This window comes from Gopherus flavomarginatus, chromosome 6 (genome assembly GCF_025201925.1).
Source record: "Gopherus flavomarginatus isolate rGopFla2 chromosome 6, rGopFla2.mat.asm, whole genome shotgun sequence".
In the NCBI taxonomy this organism is placed as follows: domain Eukaryota; kingdom Metazoa; phylum Chordata; order Testudines; family Testudinidae; genus Gopherus; species Gopherus flavomarginatus.
In genome coordinates this window covers 65,922,299-65,943,557 of record NC_066622.1, presented here as the reverse complement: position 1 = coordinate 65,943,557, position 21,259 = coordinate 65,922,299, and the positions used below count along the sequence as shown (strand labels likewise).

The window sequence follows — 21,259 nt, the reverse complement described above, 5'->3', positions numbered from 1 at the left end:
AGAGTACCTAGAAGTCACCTGCTACAAGACAGGCCCAACAAAGAAAAAAGCAGAACACCACTAGCCATCACCTTCAGTCCCCAACTAAAACCTCTCCAGCGCATCATCAAAGATCTACAACCTATTCTGAAAGATGATCCCTCACTCTCATGGATCTTGGGAGACAGACCTGTCCTCGCTTACAGACAGCCCCCCAATCTGAAGCAAATACTCACCAGCAACCGCACACCATACAACATAAACACAACCCAGGAACCTATCCTCGCAACAAAGCCCGATGCCAACTCTGTCCACATATCTATTCAAGTGACACCATCATAGAACCTAATCACATCAGTCTCACCATCAGGGGCTCGTTCACCTGCATATCTAGCAATGTGATATATGCCATCATGTGCCAACAATGCCCCTCTGCCATGTACATTGGCCAAACCAGACAGTCTCTTCGCAAAAGAATAAATGGACACAAATCTGACATCAGGAATCATAACATTCAAAAACCAGTGGGAGAACACTTCAACCTCTCTAACCACTCAGTGACAGACTTGAAGGTGACAATTTTGCAACAAAAAAACTTCAAAAACAGACTCCAAAGAGGGACCGCTGAACTTGCATTAATATACAAATTAGATACAATTAGGTTTGAACAGAGACTGGGAATGGTTGGGCCATTACACTAATTGAATCTATTTCCCCATTTTAAGTATCCTCACACCTTCTATGGGTCATCTCGATTATCACTTCAAAAGTTTGTTTTTTTTCTGCTGATGATAGCTCATCTCAATGGATTGGCCTCTTAGAGCTGGTATGCATACTTCCACCTTTTCATGTTCTCTGTATGTATAAATATCTTCTTGCTGTATGTTCGAGTCTATGCATCCGATGAAGTGGGCTGTAACCCGTGAAAGCTTAAGCTCAAATAAATTTGTTAGCCTCTGAGGTGCCACAAGTACTCCTGTTCTTTTTATTGATTCTTATGAAACTTATCCCAGTTTGCAAGGAAAAGCAGGCAGTGCTGTATGCTCCCATCTATCCCAGTAAAAGGCATTTGTTAGCAAAGTAAGAGGGGTTCTGAGAAGCCAGCTAAGCAGTACAGTAGAACCTCAGAGTTATGAACACCTTGGGAATGGAGGTTGTTCATAACTCTGAACAAAACATTATGGTTCAAAAGTTTACAACTGAACATTGACTTAATACAGCTTTGAAGCTTTACTTTGAAGAAGAAAAAATGCTGCTTTCCTTTTATTTTTTTAGTAGTTTACGTTTAACACAGTACAGTAACTCCTCACTTAACATTGTAGTTATGTTCCTGAAAAATGCAACTTTAAGGGAAACGATGTTAAGTGAATCCGATTTCCCCATAAGAATTAATGTAAATGAGGGAGTTAGGTTCCAGGGAAATTTTTTTCACCGGACAAAAGACTATATATATATATATATATATATATTAGTCTTTTATATACGCGCGCGCGCACACACACACATATATTATACATGCGCGCGCACACACACACACACACACACACACACAGAGTATAAGTTTTAAACAAACAGTTTAATACCAGTACACAGGGATGATGACTGTGGAGCTTGGTTGAGGTGGAGGAATCAGAGGGTGGGATATTTCCCTTACTGCTAAATGATGAACTCGCCATTGGCTGTGCCCTCAGGGGTTCTCTGTCTCACTCTGCAAGGAAACAGGAATGGAGGGAGATATGCACATTTCCCTTAAGTACACTGCCTTGTTAATTAGATCAGCTTGCTGAGACCATAGCTGCTGCAAGCTCCCTCAGTCCTGAGCCCTGCTCTATGGAAGATGGGGTAAGCAGGGTGCAGGAGCAGGGGAGAGGGGGACTCCCTGACATTAGCCTCCCTCTTCCTTCTCACTCTTCCCCCCAGCACAGCATGCAGGAGTCTCAGGGAGCAGCTCCAAGGCAGAGGGCAGGAGCCGCACATGGCAGTGGGGGAGGGACACAGCTGAACTGCAGGCAGCTGCTGCATAGGGAACTTAGGGGAGTGGGGAGCTGATAGAGGGCTGCCGGTCCACCCTCGTTCGAAGCCCCCACGAGCTAGCTGCAATGGGCTGTTCTTCCTGCAAGCAGTAGACAAAGCAGGCGGCTGCCAAACAATGTTAGAAGGGAGCATTACACAACTTTAAACGAGCATGGTCCCTAATTGATCAGCAACGTTACAATGAAAGAATGTTCACCGGGAGGACTTTAAGTGAGGTGTTACTGTACTGTATTTGCTTTTTATTAATTTATTTTTTATTTTGTCTCTGCTGCTGCCTGATTGTGTACTTCCAGTTCCAAATGTGATGTGTGGTTAATTGGTCAGTTTGTAATGCTGGTGTTCATAACTCTTGAGGTTCTACTGTATTTCACTATTCTCTATGGCAGCTCCTGCTGGGCTCCGTTAGGCCGTGATGGTTCTGTGGTGGCCAGAACCTCCTCTACAAATCAGAGTATTCCCCAATGTGCCGCCTGCTTGGGGGGTTGGGACTGTAGCCATTGAGGAACTGCCCCCACACATCTATTTTTAAAAAATATTGAGTAGATCTGGGTCTTGTCATTAATAGTCATCATTTAAAAACAGACAAGAGCAGAGTGAGGCGATTTGATATCAGGATTCACATCAGCATGAACTGTGATAGCTTGTCTTTCCCCCCAGAATACTGTATGTTCATCTTGTGACCTGTGGTTAGGAAACCACACTCTTCTTGTGTGCCACTGCCTAATGGCAGTTTAATTGTAGGTGCTTTTGAGGGGCAACTGTTTTATTTTCCCTGTCTAACTCTCTTCCCTCCACTCGTCCATGATTCTAAGAGCTGAACCATCATAAGAACATAAAAACGGCCATACTGGGTCAGACCAAAGGTCCGTCTATCCCAGTGTCCTGTCTGCCAGCAGTGTCCAAAGCTGGGTGCCCCAGGGGGAATGAACAGAACAGGTAATCATCAAGTGATCCATCCCCTGTCGCCCATTCCCACCTTCTGGCAAACAGAGGCTAGGGACCATCACTGCCCGTCCTGGCTAATAGCCATTAGGAGGACCTATCCTCCATGAACTTACCTAGTTCTTTTTGGAACCCTTTTTCTGTGCAGCGCAGTAGATATATAAAAGACCAAGGTACTTTCTATGACATTGTTTATCCCTGTCTTTCCTCTTCCTTCACCTGAGAATGCACCTTTTTTAAAGTTGAAACTGCAGAGTGCAGGGAGCTGGTTGTATAGGGTACTGCACGGACAGGCTCGTTAACTGTTTAGGCACCAGGTCATTTAAACATTTTGCAAAAGTAAAATTTTGATCCAGATAAGTTGATTGTTTCACCAAGGCTGAGTGTTGGAATCCTCCCCTTTAAGAGGAAATGTCTACCCTAAGGGCTCAGCCCAATACCAGAAGGAATCCTGACAGAGGGTAGAGCATAGCATTCCAGTCTCTGCTGTTCCAAGCTCAGGACACTGGAGATATGAAACCGACCTCCACAGAATCACTAGTTTGCATTGGTTCACAAAATGATATGGATAATGTATAACACGACATATTTATTTTTCTTCTCTCTGAAGTGTGTGTTAATTTAATTTAATTTCTATAGTATACACTTAACAGGATATCCCCCTTCCTTCAACTTGGAGACAAATACCTCTCTAGAAAGTAACTGTAACTCATATGTGTTTTCAGAAATAAATACATAAAGAGTTGTATTAATCATATATTTTGATGATTGACTTTTTATGTAGAACTTTATTTAATCTGCATTTTAATGTGATTTATCCTCACATTATTTTAATACAGTTCAGACATATTTGCATGTTTAATAGGCTATCTTTAAGAATTGCTAACTTGTTTAATTTTGCATACAGAATTTATTCATGTTCAACATGGATTTTATAGTTCTGGTTAAACTGTATTACACTGAGGAAAATAGAAATACAGTAAGAAGTATCAGTGGAGTAAAGTTTATGACGTGCTCACTGAAGAAGTTCATATTGTAATTACCTTGTAAACACCTATGTGGACTAGTATACCATACTTTTCACTATTTTTGTTAGTATAGTACATTTTACTGCTTTTATATAAATAACTCTTATAGAATTTCTGTGACATATGCATAGCAGCTCACAGTACCGCACCTGTGTACCTTAGCTTTTGGGCTGTGGCGGGAAGGGTAAAATAACATATTTGAGCAATAATTTGTGATAGAGTACCTCCTAAAGCATTATCAATTTCTAAATTATAAAAAAAAAATTTAGATGCATTTACTGTTGCATTAAAGAAAGATTTTGAATTTAACTTCATAGGTTTCTTTAAAAAGAATATTTCAGAAGTATCAGTTTCCAGAGCAACATAATACTGACAGCTTGTAAAAATTGCAAATAAGGTTTATTAATTTCATAATCTTACACTATTTAGCTGAATCCATCCTGAACCCAGGTCCTCTTGACTTAATCAAGAAACTATACCTTCTGCTGTGTCTAACAATTTGTTTATTAAAAGATCAGAGTGTGAAATTTCATGTCTGTTTAACACTCAGTAATTCACCATTAAACTGCTTGACACAAGCTCAATTTATGTTAATACTGTCTTGATTAAGTAGCACTTATTACCATCCACTATCATTTTGCCAAATCTAGTTCCTAGAAGATGTCTCAATAAAGGAGCCGCCAAGCTATGGCATGTTCCGTGTTAAATAGAGCATATTGTATTAATATCTCACATTTAAATAGCTCCTTTCATTCCAAAGTATTTTAGTACCAGGGAAGTACAGCAATTCTAGAAGGGGAAATGTTGTATTATAACCAGAACAAATTCAGACCCTGTGATACATTTTTATAACTTTTACACACTGCTCATATCACTTACACTTTTTAAAGTCTTGTTGAAAATATTCATCTGGTACCTTGCATGGAACTCTGTTTATGTACCTTGTGTGGAAGAGGGTCTGACCAAACCTGCCTAGATTTGAGCAGATGCCTCTAGGGACACTAAATATTTCAAACCTCATGTTTAAACCACTAAGTTACCACCTCCAGTCAAGCCTGAACCTCCATTGCACTTCTCTCATTTTCTTTTAAAATCATTTTATCTTTCTACGGAAAATGTTTGCATCAAAACTTCTCTTCCTCAAAATCCTTTCCATGCCTTCTCTAGTCACATACTCCAAGTTTCATTCACAACACTCCCTTTCTGGGTTCTGTGGACAGGATAGAGGTTTGTTCTCCCTTTGCAGCACTTCCCTCCCTTCCTCCAGGTTGTAACATTCCTAATTTAGTCCTCACAGCTCTCTTTTAAGTATTACTTACCTACATTTTGCAGGTCCAGGACAGCCTTTTTAAAAATATGGGTGCAAGCCAGGGCTGTGCACATGTAAAGTTAGATGAGCATGTACTGGATGCTTTGCATGTGCAATTCATGGGCACACAAATTTGCACCTTGGAGACATTTCCAAAGTCTCTTTGTGAAGATAGGTTTAAGATGTTCCAAAGCTGATGTCTGACCCACGACCCCAGGTAAGTCACTAGCCTTATTCTGTTCATCTGAAAAAGGGTGCTGATAATGTTTTACACTTGCGTAGTGGTTATGGGTGCAGAGGAAAAGGAACATGCTAGCCTGGGCAGTGATCTGCTGATCTCAGAGCTATATCGATATGTGTTGTGAATTTGAATTCAGGCCCTGTAGTTAGTTGACCAGTTGTTGTAACATATGAGTTTCTCAGGGAGATATTTTGCCTGGGCGCCTAGTGGCATCTATTTCTGCTAGTGTCCATAGTCTGTGGACTGTCTTATTTCCTGAGGAGAGCACTGTGGGCAGTGGGCAGTGTCCTTTACCATTGTGATTTGTGTTGTGTAATCATAGAGCTACGTACAAGTCCTTAGTGCTTTACAGCACAGAGAGAGGCAGTACTCTTGAGTTGAAGGACTTAGACTAATTCAAACATATCCCCACAGTCTGTGGGCTGCACTATGAATTGTGAGCAAAGGGGAGTGGTAGGGCCATGTAGGGTTGCCAATTTTCTGATATCACAAAACCGAACACCTCTATTCTGCTCCATGCCCCGTCCCTTCTCTAAGGCCCAGCCCACCGCTCATTCTCCGTCACCCTCATTCACTTTCACTGGGCTGGGGTTGGGGTATGGGGGGGCATGAGGGCTCTGGAGTGAGGCCGGGGATGAGGGGTTTGGGGTGCAGGAGAGGGCTGGGGTAGGGGGTTGGGGTTGCAGAGGGGCATGAGGGCTCTGGCTGGAGGTGCGGGCTCCAGGTGGGGCCTGAAGTGAGGGGTTCAGAGTGCAGGAGAAGGCTGGGGCAGGGGATTGGGTGCAGTGGGGTTTAGGGCTCTGCCTGGTGGTGCAGGCTCTGGGGTGGGGCCAGGGATGAGGATTTGGGGTGTAGGAGGTGCTCTGGGCTGGGACTTGAGGGGTTTGGAAGGTGAGAGGGGGATCAGGGATGGGGCAGCGGGTTGGGGCAGGCTCCAGGCAATGTTTACTCCAGCAGCTCCCAGAAGCAGCAACATGTACCCTCTCCAGCTCCTATGTGGAGACACAGCCAGGCGGCTCTGCGCACTGTGCCACCCGTAGGTGCGGTCCCCACAGCTTCCATTAACCGCGGTTCTCAGCCAATGGGAGCTGGAGGGGCAGCGCTTGGGGCAGGGGTAGCGTGCTGAGCCCCCTGGCTGCATAGGAGCCAGAGGGAGGACATGCTGGCTGCTTCCCAGGAGCTGCGTAGTGCGGAGGCTAGCAGGGAGCCTGCCAGCCCCACTGTACGGTGCCGCCAAGCAGACAGTCAATGGCCCGGTTAGTGGTGCTGACCGGAACCGCTAGGATCTCTTTTCAACTGAGTGTTCTGGTCGAAACCCGGACACCTGGTCACCTTAGGACCATGGCTGTGAGCATCCCTGCCCCTGTTTTTGATTTGGTTGTCCCTGCCCACTAGTTCTCTTATTGATGAGTCTGGAGGGTAGGTAAGCAGGGTGGTGAGGCTTCAGCGGCAGTGACCTTTCTCCACCCCCTTTAGGCTCATATGTCCCTGCCATTCGTCAGCTGCATTATTGATGAGATGGATAGGTAAGAGGAGGGACTGGATGGGAGTGAGTTCTGAGTTTGATTTAGTGTTGGCATTGTAACATTTGAAGGAAATCAAAGATATGGCGAGTGAGAGCTGGTGAGAGATCCAGCGAGGGCCTTTTGAGGCTCTAGTGGTCCTTGTAGTGGAGTCCTCCTGTATTATTCATGCCCTTTGAGCTCTTAGCCAAGCTGTTCTGAAAGCATGATGGGAAAGGATGAAAGGAAGTTAAGCCTGTGATGCCAAGCGCTGATAGGAAGAAGGGGCTGTTAAAAGTTTTGTGGCAAACTAGTAATTTGAGCAGCGTGTCTGAAAGAAAGAAGGCAAATGTCAGCCCTGAATGTCTAGGAGGCTACAGGGCGCTGCTGTTCCAGCAGCAGCACTCTGTGCCTTGGACCAACTGGGGAGTCCCTCAGGAACATGCAGTAGTATACAGACCCAGAGATATCTCTTTCCAACCACCGCTCTTCTCCCCCATTTCTTCCTCACCAAACTGGTGTGGTTTGAAAGAAGCCATTCATTCTTTGTAGCTGCTTTCAGAGATGGTGCTAAGACACATTCCAGATATGTCCATTAATTTCCCGCAGGATAATGTTATGGACAGCGTCACTCAAGAAGGCTTTGGCATGTTAGGAATGATTGTAATGCCTAAGACTTGTCCTCATGGCTCCCAGATCAGGCACCAGGATCTTCTCGTTCTAGGCTGAGTCTAAAGATGATGTTATTGTGCTAGTGGCCATTTCTTTAAATATATTCAGCTTTCCTTAGAGCTTTAAACTGGTTCATTTTGGGATTCTTCCCCCCCTCCATCTTTCTGTCCTTTATTATCACTACTTCATGCTGGAGAAGCGTTGTGCATCCCAAAGGGTTTTTGGTTGGGTCAGAGATAGGAGGCTTTTAATGTGGTGGATCCATTTCCGTAATTGATCTGGGATATTTGTGCTGTGACCATTTTCTTCCCTGATTCCTCAGAGACTCCACTGTGAGTGGCCAGGATGTAAAATGAATTATTGCAGATGAGCAGAAAAGTGAGAGCCTAGTGCAGCAGCTGGGAACTACCTTGGGAAGGAAGGACAGAACATGTCTCGTACTGGTGGGGGAGTGGCACTGTATGTGAAAGAAAGCGTAGAATCAAATGAAGTAATAATCTTAAATGAACCAAACTGTACCATAGAATCTCTATGAATAGTAATTCCATGCTGGAAGAATAATAATATAGCAGTAGGGATATATTACTGACCACCTGACCAGGATGGTGATAGTGATTGTGAAATGCTCAGGGAGATTAGTGAGGCTATTCAAATAAAAAACTCAATAATAATGGGGGATTTCAGCTATCCCCATATTGACTGGGTACATATCACCTCAGGAGAGGATGCTGAGATAAAGTTTCTTGACACCTTAAATGACTGCTTTTTGGAGCAGCTAGCCCTGGAACCCACAAGAGACGAGGCAATTCTTGATTTAGTCCTAAGTAGAGCACAGGGTCAGGTCCAAGAGGTGAATATAGCTGGACCGCTTGGTAATAGTGACCAGAATATAATTAAATTTAATATCCCTGTGGCGGGGAAAACACTGCAGCAGCTCAACATTATAGCGTTTAATTTCAGTAAGGGGAACTACACAAAAATGAGGAGGTTAGTTAAACAAAAATTAAAAGGTACAGCACCAAAAGTAAAATCCCTGCAAACTGCATGGAAACTTTTAAAAGACACCATAATAGAGGCTCAACTTAAATGTGTATCCCAAATTAAAAAACGTAGTAAGAGAACCCAAAAAAGTGTCACTGTTTCCTAACAGCAAAGTAAAAGAAGCAGTGATAGACAAAAAGGCATCCCTTAAAAAGTGGAAGTTAAATCCTAGTGAGGATTTAGAAAATAGAAAGGAGCATAAACTCTGGCAAATGAAGTGTAAAAATAAAATTAGGAAGGCCAAAAAAGAATGTGAAGAACAGCTAGCCAAAGACTCACAAAGTAGTAGCAAACATTTTTTTAAGTATATCAGAAGCAGGAAGCCTGCTAAACAACCAGTGGGGCCACTGAACGATTAAGATAATAAAGGAGCACTCAAGGATTATAAGGCCATTGCGGAGAAACTAAATGAAATCTTTGCGTCTGTCTTCACGGCTGAGGATGTGAGGGAGATTCCCAAACCTGAACCATTCTTTTTAGGTGACAAATCTGAGGAACTGTCCCAAATTGAGGTTTCATTCGAGGGGGTTTTGGAACAAATTGATAAACTAAACAGTAATAAGTCACCAGGACCGGATGGTATTCACCCAAGAGTTCTGAAGGAACTCAAGTGTGAAATTGCAGAGCTACTAACTGTAGTCTGTAACCTATCATTTAAATCAGCTTCTGTACCAAATGACTGAGGGATAGCTAATGTGATGCCAATTTTTTAAAAGGGCTCCAGAGGTGACCCCGGCAATTACAGGCTGGTAAGCCTCACTTCAGTATCGGGCAAACTGGTTGAAACTATAGTAAAGAACAAAATTGTCAGACACATAGATGAACATCATTTGTTAGGGAAGAGTCAACATGTTTTTTATAAAGGGAAATCATGCCTCACTAATCTACTAGAAATCTTTGAGGGGGTCAACAAGCATGTGGACAAGGGAGGTCCAGTGGATATAGTGTACTTAGATTTTCAGAAAGCCTTTGACAAGGTCCCTCACCAAAGGCTCTTAAGGAAAGTAAGCTGTCATGGGATAAGAGGCAAGGTCCTCTCATGGATCAGTAACTGGTTAAAAGATAGAAAACAAAGGATAGGAATAAATGGTCAGTTTTCAGGATGGCGAGAGGTAGATAGTAGTGTCCCCCAGGAGTCTGTACTGGGCCCAGTCCTACTCAACATATTCATAATGATCCATAAAAAGGAGTAAACAGTGAGGCGGCAACATTAGCAGATGATACAAAACTACTCAAGATAGTTAAGTCTCAGGCAGACTGTGAAGAGCTACAAAAGGATCTATCAAAACTGGGTGACTGGGCAACAAAATGGCAGATGAAATTCAGTGTTGATAAATGCAAAGTAATGCACATTGGGAAAACATAATCCTAACTGTATATATAAACTGATGGGGTCTAAATTAGCTGTTACCACTCAAGACAGAGATCTTGGAGTCATTGTGGATAGTTCTCTGTAAATATCCACTCAATGTGCAGCGGCTGTCACAAAAGTGAACAATGTTGGGAATCATTAAGCAAGGGATAGATAATAAGACAGAAAATATCATATTGCCTCTATATAAATCCCTGGTACGCCCATATTTTGAATACTGTGTGCAGATGTGGTTTCCCCATCTCAAGAAAGATATATTGGAATTGGAAAAGGTTCAAAAAAGGGCAACAAAAATTATTAGGGGTATGGAATGGCTTCCGTGTGAGGAGAGAAAAGAAAATGGAAAAGAGATGGCTAAGAGGGGTATGATAGATGTCTATAAAATCAGGACTAGTGTAGAGAAATTAAATAAGGAAGTGTTATTTACTCCTTCTCATAACACAAGAACTAGACATCATCAAATGAAATAAATAGGCAGCAGGTTTAAAACAAAAAGAAATATTTCTTCACACAACACACAGTCAACCTGTGGAACTCTGTGCCAGAGGATGTTGTGAAGGCCAAGCCTGCAATACGGTTCAAAAAAGAACTAGATAGATTAATGGAGGATAGGTCCATCAATGGCTGTTAGCAAAGATGGGCAGGGATGGTGTCCTTAGCCTCTATTTGTCAGAAACTGGGAATGGGAGACAGGGGATGGATCACTTGATGATTACCTGTTCTGTGTATTCCCTCTGGGGCACCTGGCATTGGCCACTGTCAGAAGAGAGGTTACTGAGCTAGATGGACCCTTGGTCTGACCCAGCACAGCAATTCTTATGTTCTTATGTTCATGAGTAAATCTTGAGTGTGTCTTAATTTAACAAACGTACTCTCTTAAGCTTTGTCTACACTAGCACTTTTGTCGGTGAAAGCCCCTGACCAACATAATTTTCACGAACAAAAGTGCTGTTGTGGACAGCGCTATATTGGTGGGAGATGCTCTCCTGCCGACATAGCTACTGCTACTCGGTGGGAGTGTTTTATTATGCTGGCAGGAGAGCTCTGGCGGGAGAGAGCAGCTACATGGGAGATCTTACAGCGGCACAGCTGCAGCAGTACAGGTTTGTAGGGTAGAAATAGCCTTAGGAAAGGCTGCAGAGTGGTACATGGGAAGCAGAGGAGCACAGAGCTACAGGAAGATAGCCACAAACCCGGTGCCAGGAACTGCTTTGCTTCTGTGTGTGTAGACTTTCACTGAATTCAGCCATCCTCAAAAAAATCATGGCTGGGGTAATATTTTCAAAGCATCTAAATCACTTGGAAGCCTAAATTCCATTGACTTGCACTGGGCATTAAGCTCTTAGGTGACTTAGGTGCTTTTTAAATGTTTATCCTAGATTCTCTAAGAGTCTTTAACAACCACTCATTGGATACGAAGATTTGCTACTTTCCCTGGGAGAATCATCTCTGAATACTCTTGTACATAAAGTACTTTTGGCATGGGTGTTGGATGAGAATGTTGGATTTAACTTTGTTGAAGAACTGTAAGGACTGTTAGGAAGACTCTATAGTGCACACTGTGCTTTAATAATGGGCTGGGGAATCATAAATGCATTATAGCCACTGCAAGTGACATAAACAGGGAAGATGAGCAGAAATGGTAGTTCCTTAGAAACTTGTTTGAGTCTCTGTTGAGAACTGCATTTGCAGATACCCGCTCTTGATACAGTCACCCTTGCCAGTGCAGCTGCAATACTCTCTCTATGTGAGACACTAGCTACTTTTACTTCTTGCACTTTGTCTATGCTACTAACATTACCTGTTGCTAGCCTGTGTCAGCAGTGAGTGCATCTGAACATAGTTTAACTGCAAGTGTTGCTGATGGTAAACCATGATCAGTAATGATTCAGAAAGCATCATTAAAGCTTTGTTCTCGGCTATACCTGCAATTGAACTATGTGCAGCAGTGGTTCAGCTACACCAATTTCCGATGCCTGTTGTTGGCAGCAGACAGTTTTTGTAACATAGAGCAGGCCTTTGAACATAGGGTGCAGCCGTGTTAATTAATCAGTGATTGCAATGTAATTACTCCTCCCTCCCCATCATTATATGGGGGGTTAGTGACACATTGTGAAGGGGATAAATTGTAAAAGTTTCAGAAAGCTTCAGCTGGAAGTTTCCACCAGTCTGGGAAGATGGGTAAGTGGCAGAGAAGCCCAGACTGGTAGGGTCTCATGCAGAAATTCTGCTTATGAGGTAGGAAAATGTTCTTTTGTGACACTTGTGGATAACTGCAGGAAATTTCCCTGATACCCTTTTGAGGCTGTTTTACGTTTTTAGCTCACTTTTGCAGAGTACTCATATGTTTGTTTGGGTATCTAAATCAAGTCTCTGTGGTGTTACTGTCTCTTTAAAATGGAATAAGCAGGTACATTGATGCAAAAAACAGCTCAGCAAAGCAGTAGCTAGGGGTCTCTATGTAGCTACATTAGGCAGCAAAGTGGGAGACCCATGCTTAGATTTGAATTCGGTCTTCCACTCCTCCTGTCTGTAAATGACTTAATATTGCAAAGGAATGTGCTCAACCACTAGGGGTAAGGTGCAGGCCCTGTGACTTTAAACAAAGGAGATGTGCTTTATCCTCCATTGTGACTGCTACAAAGGAGGAGAGATTGGGAAATAAAAAAGAAACTGCCCAAGTGTGAGAGAGCAGGGAAACACCACTCCCTTTCATCCGAGGCAGTGTGACTGGAAAGTCCTGCTCTGGAGAACAGGTAAGTTTACCCTGGGAAATAAGGGGGAGGGAGATCAGAGAGACAATGCTTTATATAAGGCACTCTGACTCCATTTGGGTGTTTTACTAATCCTGCCTTGCTTAATAATGTCAGTACGTGAATGTACTGACATTAATGTCGAACTGAGCTTTGAAGTTAGAGCCATAAAGTAGAGTTCACGACATTGCGGCTCTTTGGCTGGAGATCATTGTCTGCAAGGCCAGCTACTTGGATCTGTTACGGGTTGAAGCCCTTTGACAAAAAGGAAAATCTATGAACACCATTTTTAGTAACTGAAAATTTATAAATTTATGGAGAGTTTTATATGGGGAAAACAAGAAAAATTGTGGATACCCAAACGCAGCAGAGTCCATTATTTTTTGGCACCTACAATTTTCTTCTTCTTGGCCCAATTAGCATTTGAGATTAAACTCTTAGGAATGGTTCTTGCCTCAGAAACATACATAGAGAAGTGTATGTGCATTTTATACAGTATGGACCATGATTTTTTCAGTAAGGAGATCCCAGGCAGTAGAACAAGGAATCTCTCTGCCTCCTGTCAGTGTGTAAACATAATGGCTGTGCCTACATGTTTTTTTCGCAAGCTTTCTGCCCACTATACTACCACCAGTGCAGCTTCACCAGCAATGCTGAGAGTGTAAGCACGGGACACAGGGTTTTACCACTGTGTCCTCTCGCTCTACTTGCAGCTGGTTTAGATGAGGAGGTTTATCAGACTCTGTGTTAGTGCTTCCACCATTCCACCAGGATGGCATTAACAGTGGGGAAATGGAGGGTGTTCTTAAGAAAAATGCCAGTGTAGACAAGCCGAAAGGTGCTTACTGTGGAAGGAGTTGGTCTAGTGTTCACCCCCTTGTTTGACTTTGCCATGCCCTGCTCACCCTATCCCAGCCCATCTGCTCACTATCCTCCTACTCTGTAACTATCTGAACTACTTACTGCTGTGGGCGGTGCATCCCACTCCCTGAGCATTGTACTTGTGGGAGTGCACGTGAGAGAAGGAGGGAGGAGCAAGTACATGTGTTTGTAATGTAACGGCAAGAACATTTTGGGGGAGTGGGATGGATGTTCGGCTGGGAAGCTGCACTCCCTCTTATCTTCTGAGATAAAGGTGAACCAAGCTGGAGTAGGCATGTGAGGTGTGTAGGGGCCAGTGTGGCCTGGGGCAGGGCGGATTGGCTGCAAAGAGCTCCAATGCATTTGGAGTGATGCAGATGGGGGGGAGAGAGACTTTCCCAGTGTTTGACAGGAATGTGTGTGTCTAATTTGTAGGGAAAACTGCTTTCAGAGAGAAATGTAATTTTGTATTTATTCCTCTGGAGACAGTAGAATGTATGAATACCAAATAACTTTGATGCTGCATCCTTTCTGCTTTCGTATGTTCCTCCGAGTGTGGGCAGTACCACTGATTCAGAGACTCTTTCAGAGACTAGCTGAGAGATGTCAGCCCTAAAGCCTGGTCATTTCAGGCAGGAAAAGCATCCAGAGTGGGATGGGGATTAGGGGAACTACCTGTAAAATCCCTAGCACCCAGGCAAGGCTGGAACAGCTGAGTAGGTGAGAGCACAGCTTGATATTTCTTTAAAGCCCTCCATGGCTGACAGAGGATCCACCCACAACGCTGGTAAACAGCACATGGCAAATAGCAAGCACTGCCTTGCACTTCTTCCCACACTTGCAGTAGGACCAACACTGGGAGCAGCAACTGACAGTGATGGCCAACATCTCTGCTGCTGACACAAGCCAATGAATCGCAATTCTGTCCAGCTTGTAAAGCAATGAGTTTAGGACCCAGCCAGTGTGTTTGGTCAGTCACTGCCTGACTGTGCATTCTCCCATGCTGCTATTGAGTTCCCTATGCAGTAATCTGCTTCCAAGCCTCTCACAGCTGCCAGAGGAAAACCTTTATTCAACAAAAAATCCCCAAACCTGTAAATGTATTCATGATATAGCCCTTGACTTTGGGAGCTGAGGGATTCCCTAGTAGAAAACACCGTAGTCCTAAAAGCTGCAGGCTCTCAATCAATGCCATTGGAGAGCAGGGTTTGTGATCTTACAGAGCCTGTGCAGCCACAGAAAAAACAACTTTCATTAGAAATCTTGCCCTAGGGGTGGGGGAAGTGAATAGGCTCCCCGCAGTCCCCTGCAATTTCTCCTCTTGGGATCCTGCTGTAAATTGAACCCTGCACATCTCCGGTTTTGAAACTGGAACTAGTCACTCTCATGCCTTGGGTGGATTTAGAAAAAACAGCCAGAGAGTGAGTTTGTGAATGAATAGAACATAGCTTCAGAGCCTTTCAGTGCCCCAAGACTCCCAGCAAGCTGCATGGCAAAGCTGTTTTGTACCGCCTGCAGCAGCAGTTCTGAGTTAGTTGAAGGGCCTGGGTCTGGGTATGCATAGGCCCTTTGAAGCTAACATGCAAGGGATTGATGAAGAGTATTCCGCAGGGCTTTTTCCATCTCTGACTGTGAAGGGACATCATCCCTGAGGCTCCTCCTCACAAAGTGGAGCCTGTTTAGAGTGTACTGGGGCCCAAGTATGCTCCTTAAAGGTGTCTTATAAAATAAAAAGAAAAAACTGGTTTATATGTCTTCCTGCAGCCTCACTATGGATAAAGAAGCCAGGAAGTTATTTTTTAATGTTTTTGAGAGCTGGTAGTGCGAAGATTTATAGTTGTGGTTGGGCATGCTAAGGAATATGGGCATGCTAAGTCTGCGTTTCCCTGGATTTACTGGACTCACTGAAGAGCACATTGGGGGACTCAAAGGGATGTATTTGTAGCATTCTCAGCCCTTAATTGAGGGTATGGCAGTTTAGAATCTGTAGCAGACTTTTTTTTTTCTGAGTGCTCTCGCAGACATTTGACTTAAAGGTGACCTCAATGTAGATATATTTTTAAATTGGACTTGTATCCTTTTCACTTCTTTATGATATCTACAGAGGGACAGAATGTTTTATTTTTTAAAAAGTGTTTTTCTCCTTTTTTTATTTTATCTTAAAAAATCAGGGATGTCAAGTATAGTCTTCCCTGGTTTTGCTGGAGGAACTCCTTGGGAGGAGGGGCTCCAGTGTGAATTGGGAGCCCTCTCACTTTAACTGAAAGGCCAGAGAGGGTTAGATCTTTAACAAAAACTTCCTTTCTCTGTAATGTGTGCTAGTCATTAGCATTAAATAGATGTTAACAAAAACAAACAAAATATTACAAAGTCCCTTTCTTTCACAGCCGCCTGACTTCTTCTCCCATGGCTCTTATGATGTCATTTCATTAGTTCTCTAGGAATGCTGGAGTTTTCAGGGCAGAACAAGATCGGAATTTCAAACACGAAGGGTTCATTTTCTATTCTTTTTGTTTGTTTGTTTGTTTGTTTGTTTTTTGGGCAACAACCCAACAACCCTGACACCTTGCTGTGGAAGGACAGCTTGTACCTACTTTATCAATATTCAAGTAGTACTCAAAGGATTGGAGCTCCTTTAGGATTGGAGTTTCTATAGTATAAATATACTATTGTAGCTCTGAATACTCTTCTTCTTCATATAAATGTTTCATCCCTTTTTGAACACTCCTGAACTCATATGGCAATGAGTTCCACTGACTAACTGTGCATAGTGTCAAAAAGTATTTTCTGTAATCAGTTTTGAATTTGATACCTTTCTGTTTCAATGAGTGTCTCCTTGTTTTTGTCTCTCCTTGTGCTTGTGTTATTGGACAAAGTGAATGGAAATTCCTGATCTACCTTCTTTGTACTGTTGATTATTTCAGAATGTTATCAAGTCTCTTCTTACTCCTCTCCTCTTTAAGGCTTTCTCTACATTAGACTTTCCTTGGTAAAACTTTTGTCATTCAGGGGTGTGAAAAACACCCCCCACCCCCTGAACAATAAAAGTTTTACCAATGAAAAGCACCAGCGTGAACAGCGCTTTGTCGGTGGGAGAGCTGTCCTGTTGACAAAGCTACCATTGCTCATTGGGGGTGGAAATTTTTTGTCAGCAGGAGAGCTCTTTCCTGCTGATAAATGGCAGCTACACTGCGTATCTTTTAGCGGCATAGCTGTAGTGGCATAGCTGTGTTGCTAAAAGGTGCGTAGTGTAGACATAGCCTTAGGTAAACAATAAGGGTTGCCAACTTTCTAATAGCACAAAACCAAACACTCCTGCTCCACCCCCTACCCTGCCCCTTCTCTGAGGCACCCGAACCCCCTGCCCCTTTTATGAAGCAGTTGCCTTGCACAAGTATTTATGGATGGCAGAATGAACTTTTTCTGGCATGAACTTGTAGAGCCTCTGAAATTTAATGGTAGAGTTGTTTCCTGGTAAATTGGAATCTAAGTTTTCATTTTTACTAGTAACCTTTTCTGTCAAATTAACCAATGATGCTGGGCTCTTGGATTCCCTGATGCTTCCAGCAATGAAGAGGATGTGTAATAGTGCCTGTAATTATAAGATCAGGTGTTTGATGCAACATATGAATGCGCTCATCTCACAATGTTAAGGTGCCAATATGCCTTGTTTTGTCAGTATCTATTTTTCAGCAAAGACTTTAGTCCCCTCTTCATGTTGCCTGCTTTGCAAAGCATTGACTTTTGTGTGCTTTGCAATCTGCACCTGTGAACTTCTGCTGGGGGTTGATGAAAGGTCAGGGCAGTCAAGCCAGAGCAACTTTTATTTTTACTCAAATGAGGGATGGGGAAAGAGTTGCCTGGTTTGAGAGAGAATTTCATTGTGATGGATTAACTTTCCCTTGAATGATTGTTTTATGGCACATCCGAATGAGAGATTGTAAATGGGCTGACAGCAGTGAACCCAACCAGTGTAATTAAAACCAGCTGTGTGGGAAGGGAGTTGGGAGGGGAAGCAGCCTCCATCTTCAGCTTTCCTCATTTGTGCTTCATTCTGACTGACTAAGCTCACTCTGCTTGTAGTTGGGTGTAATGTGCCCAGAAGTCTGAGATTCTTGCCAGGACAGAATTTATCCCTCCCATATGCTATAGTGCCATAAACTCCATCAGCAAAAGACAAAGTGAAGTTCATGAGCAGTTTTCCAGGCCCCCCTGGTTATAATGTCCCAGGCATGTGCTGCCATGCAGTGATGAGAGAGGATTCTGCGGACCTTTGAAAATATATTACTGGATTGAATTTTTCCATTCTCATACTTTGCTCTACTATGATCAAAACCATGTGAATATTTCCTTTGGTGCTTCATCAGTGAGCATCTCACATTAAAATGGAAAAGGAAAATACCTGTCTGCAGACATTCTAAGCCATATCAATGCAGTTATTTGCTTTAATTACATATTGCACACAACCCCTAGCTTCTGGAAGTCTACTGTGCACTTCTTCCCTCAGGTCATCTTTGCTGTGTGTATTTGTTGGACTGGCTGTCCTCCCAAGGAAGATAAGGCTCCTCATCCAGAATTTCTAGTGATCTGCATGAAAGTGTTCCTCTTGGGATCTTTTTTGACTCCATGTTCAATACATGTGCTGTCCTGCTCCTGCAGCAAGTATTAAAAAATAGAGACAGTCTTTATGGTTTCCTTGCAGCTTAATTTCTTAAATATTATTGTGCATCTTTCTAGAGTTGTCAGAAACATTTGCCAGGAGCACAGCTCAAGGCACTGTTGTAACCCCAGCAAACACAGTTCACCAACCTGGTCTAGTAAAAGGTAGGCAAGGCATTCTTAGCTCCTTCCTCAGACTGTCTGGGCTTCTGCCTTAAACAGCTGGATAGGTTTTGCTGCAAGCTGTTGCACAACTGCTGTTTCTCATGGGTGAGTGACCTATTCTCTAAGGGCTTAGCTACACTGGAGAGTTGCAGCGCTGGTGATGGGGTCACAGTGCTGCAACTCACTCTGTGCCCACACTTGCAAAGCACAGCCAGCGCTGCAACTCCCTGGCTGTACAACTGGTCTGCTTGGGGTGTAGCGATTCCAGTGCTGGTGATGCAGCGCTGCTCATCAAGTGTGGCCACCAAAAGCGCTGTTATTGGCCTTCAGGGTATTAGGAGGTATCCCAGCATACCTTTTCAGCCACTCTGCTCATCATTTCACACTCCACTGCCCTGGGCTCAGGTGACCCGCCCTTTAAATGCCCTGGGAATTTTAAAAATCCCCTTCCTGTTTGCTCAGCCAGGTGTGGAGTGCAATCAATCAATCAATCACTGACCATGCTCCACGCCCCAAACAAGCCCCAGCATGGAACACTTCCGAGCTGCAGGACCTCCTCAGTGTTTGGGGTGAGGAAACTGTGCAATCACAGCTGCGCTCCAGCCGTAGAAATTATAATACTTATGGCCAGATATCAAAGTCCATGCTGCAAAGGGGCCATGAATGGGGTGCATTGCAGTGCAGGGTTAAAGAAAAGGAGCTGCGGAGTGCCTATTGCAAAGCCCGTGAGGGAAACCGCCGCTCAGGAGCTGCCCCCACGACCTGCCGTTTTTACAAGGAGCTGGATGCCATACTTGGGTGTGACCCCACTGCCAATCCGAGGAGCACGATGGAGAGTTCAGAGCAGGGAGAAGTGGGGGAGGGTGTAGAGGAAGCCGAGAGTGAGGCTACTGAGGTGGTGGGAGACACCCCGGAGTCCCAGGAAGCATGCAGCCAGGAGCTCTTCTCAAGCCAGGAGGAAGCTAGCCAGTCGCAGCAGCTGAAACTTGTGGGTGAAGAAGAAGCAGAGGAGTGGGTTCCTGGTAAGCAGCTTTTATTTTAAGAATGGAAATGTTTTGGGAGGGGAGGGGGTTATGGCTGCATGCATGCATGCCTAGATTGATTTGGTCTATCACGTCGCGATAATCGGCCTCGGTAATCTCTTCAAAAGTTACAGCCAGAGCGTGGGCAATGCGCTTGCACAAGTTTATAGGGAGAGCCACCGTGGTCCTTGTCCCAGTCAGGCTAACGCGTCCACTCCACTGTGCCGTGAGGGGTGGGCGGACCACTGCTGCACACAGGCAAGCTGCATAGGGACCAGGGCGGAATCCACATTGCTGTAGAAGACCCTCCTGCTCTTCCCAGGTAACCCGCAGCAGCGATATATCTGGCAGGATAAAATCCTGTGGAAAATGTAGGGATAGTGTTCAGTGCAGGTCCCTCCTAGCTGCTCTCTGCTTTCCCCAATGCACAGAAACCCCAGTGAGCCCTGACTCAAGCAGCTCCCCTTCCCAGGTGAGTCGCGGCAGAAACATTGATTCATTATTCACTCATTCCCCATTACTCACCATGTCTTCGCTGCTGTGGCCTCTCTGTGCTATGTTTGCTATGTGTAAATGATACTACAAATAGTCTACAAACTTCTTCACTGTGATTATAAACAATGCAGCCTCTGTATTAAATGTTTCTATTTCTGTTTTTTTTTAAGTGTCCTTGAATCCTCCGGCCCTATCACAGCCTGCTGAAAGACTACAGAACTTGAGGAGGAAACCAAGGAAAAGCAAAGATGATTTGGTGAAAGCAGTTATGAATCAGTATGCCAGAGAGAATAAGAGGCTGCAGGACTGCAGAGAGAAAATGTATCAGTGGACGGAAACACAAAGCAGGAGAAAGGAATTGGCTACCAAGAAAAGCACAAAGCAGCTGATAAGCCTCCTGGCGCACCAAACGGATTGTATGCAGTCACTCGTAGCCATGCAGGCAGATCACTACCATGCTAAACCTCCCCCCCCCGCCCAAAGCTGTCTCCTTTGTGCCCCAGTGTTTGCTCAAAACCCCCTTCTCCAGCATCCTGGTTCTTACCACCACCAGCTGCCCCCAACACCTGTACGTTCACCTACCAGCCCTGAGAACTACGACCCTTACCCTATGCACTCAACCCCCATCACCATGCCGCATATTAATCCTGAAGTGCAGCAGGCATTGCACAGCAATCCAGGCAGGACATATTCAAACCTCTGAATGTACAGTTCAGCACCCTACCCTCCTGCCCTTTTATGTACTGTATTTTGAATAAATGATTTCTTGGCTTTTAACCAGTTTTTATTATTGCAGAAAGTGAAACATACTGTACCCCAAGGGAAAAGCAGGCACTGCAAATCAGTGTAACCACTGCACTTCACTTCCGTGCAAGGCACCAAACATCACTGTTGGCTTTCAGCCTCAAATTGCTCCCTTAAGGCATCCCTAATCCTTGTAGCCCTGTGCTGGGCCTCTCTAGTAGCCCTGCTCTCTGGCTGTGCAAATTCAGCCTCCAGATGTTGAACCTCAGAGGTCCATTCCTCACTGAATGTTTCACCCTTCCCTTCACAAATATGGAGGGTACAGCACGCGGATATAACCACAGGGATGCTGCTTTCCCCCAAGTCTAGCTTCCCGTAAAGACATCTCCAGCGTCCTTTTAAGCGGCCAAAAGCACACTCTGCAGTCATTCTGCACTGGC

The 21,259-nt window shown here is 44.1% G+C and overlaps 2 protein-coding genes across 11 annotated transcripts in view; both read left to right on the top strand.

Moving 5' to 3' along the window:
• The window catches only part of NDST2 (N-deacetylase and N-sulfotransferase 2), a 240,805-nt gene that overhangs the window by 110,186 nt on the left and 109,360 nt on the right, over positions 1-21,259 (top strand). The window lies entirely within an intron of this gene.
• On the top strand, positions 19,257-20,806 carry LOC127054255 (uncharacterized). 2 transcript variants are annotated; one of them, XM_050960327.1, is made up of 2 exons: positions 19,257-19,580; positions 20,246-20,806. In XM_050960327.1, exons 1-2 carry the CDS (start codon positions 19,388-19,390, stop codon positions 20,776-20,778), a joined length of 726 nt encoding a protein of 241 aa, XP_050816284.1. In that variant the 5' UTR covers positions 19,257-19,387; the 3' UTR covers positions 20,779-20,806. The 2 variants fall into 2 exon arrangements, with proteins under 2 accessions (XP_050816284.1, XP_050816285.1); XM_050960328.1 differs by having other exon boundaries at positions 19,903-20,806.

Excerpts from the sequence above, each read along its gene's own strand:
- LOC127054255 (XM_050960327.1), top strand. The coding sequence starts at position 19,388 with ATGGAGAGTTCAGAGCAGGGAGAAGTGGGGGAGGGTGTAGAGGAAGCC. Across the intron at positions 19,581-20,245 it reads AGCAGAGGAGTGGGTTCCTG|TGTCCTTGAATCCTCCGGCC; the intron begins GTAAGCAGCTTT and ends TTTTTTTTTAAG.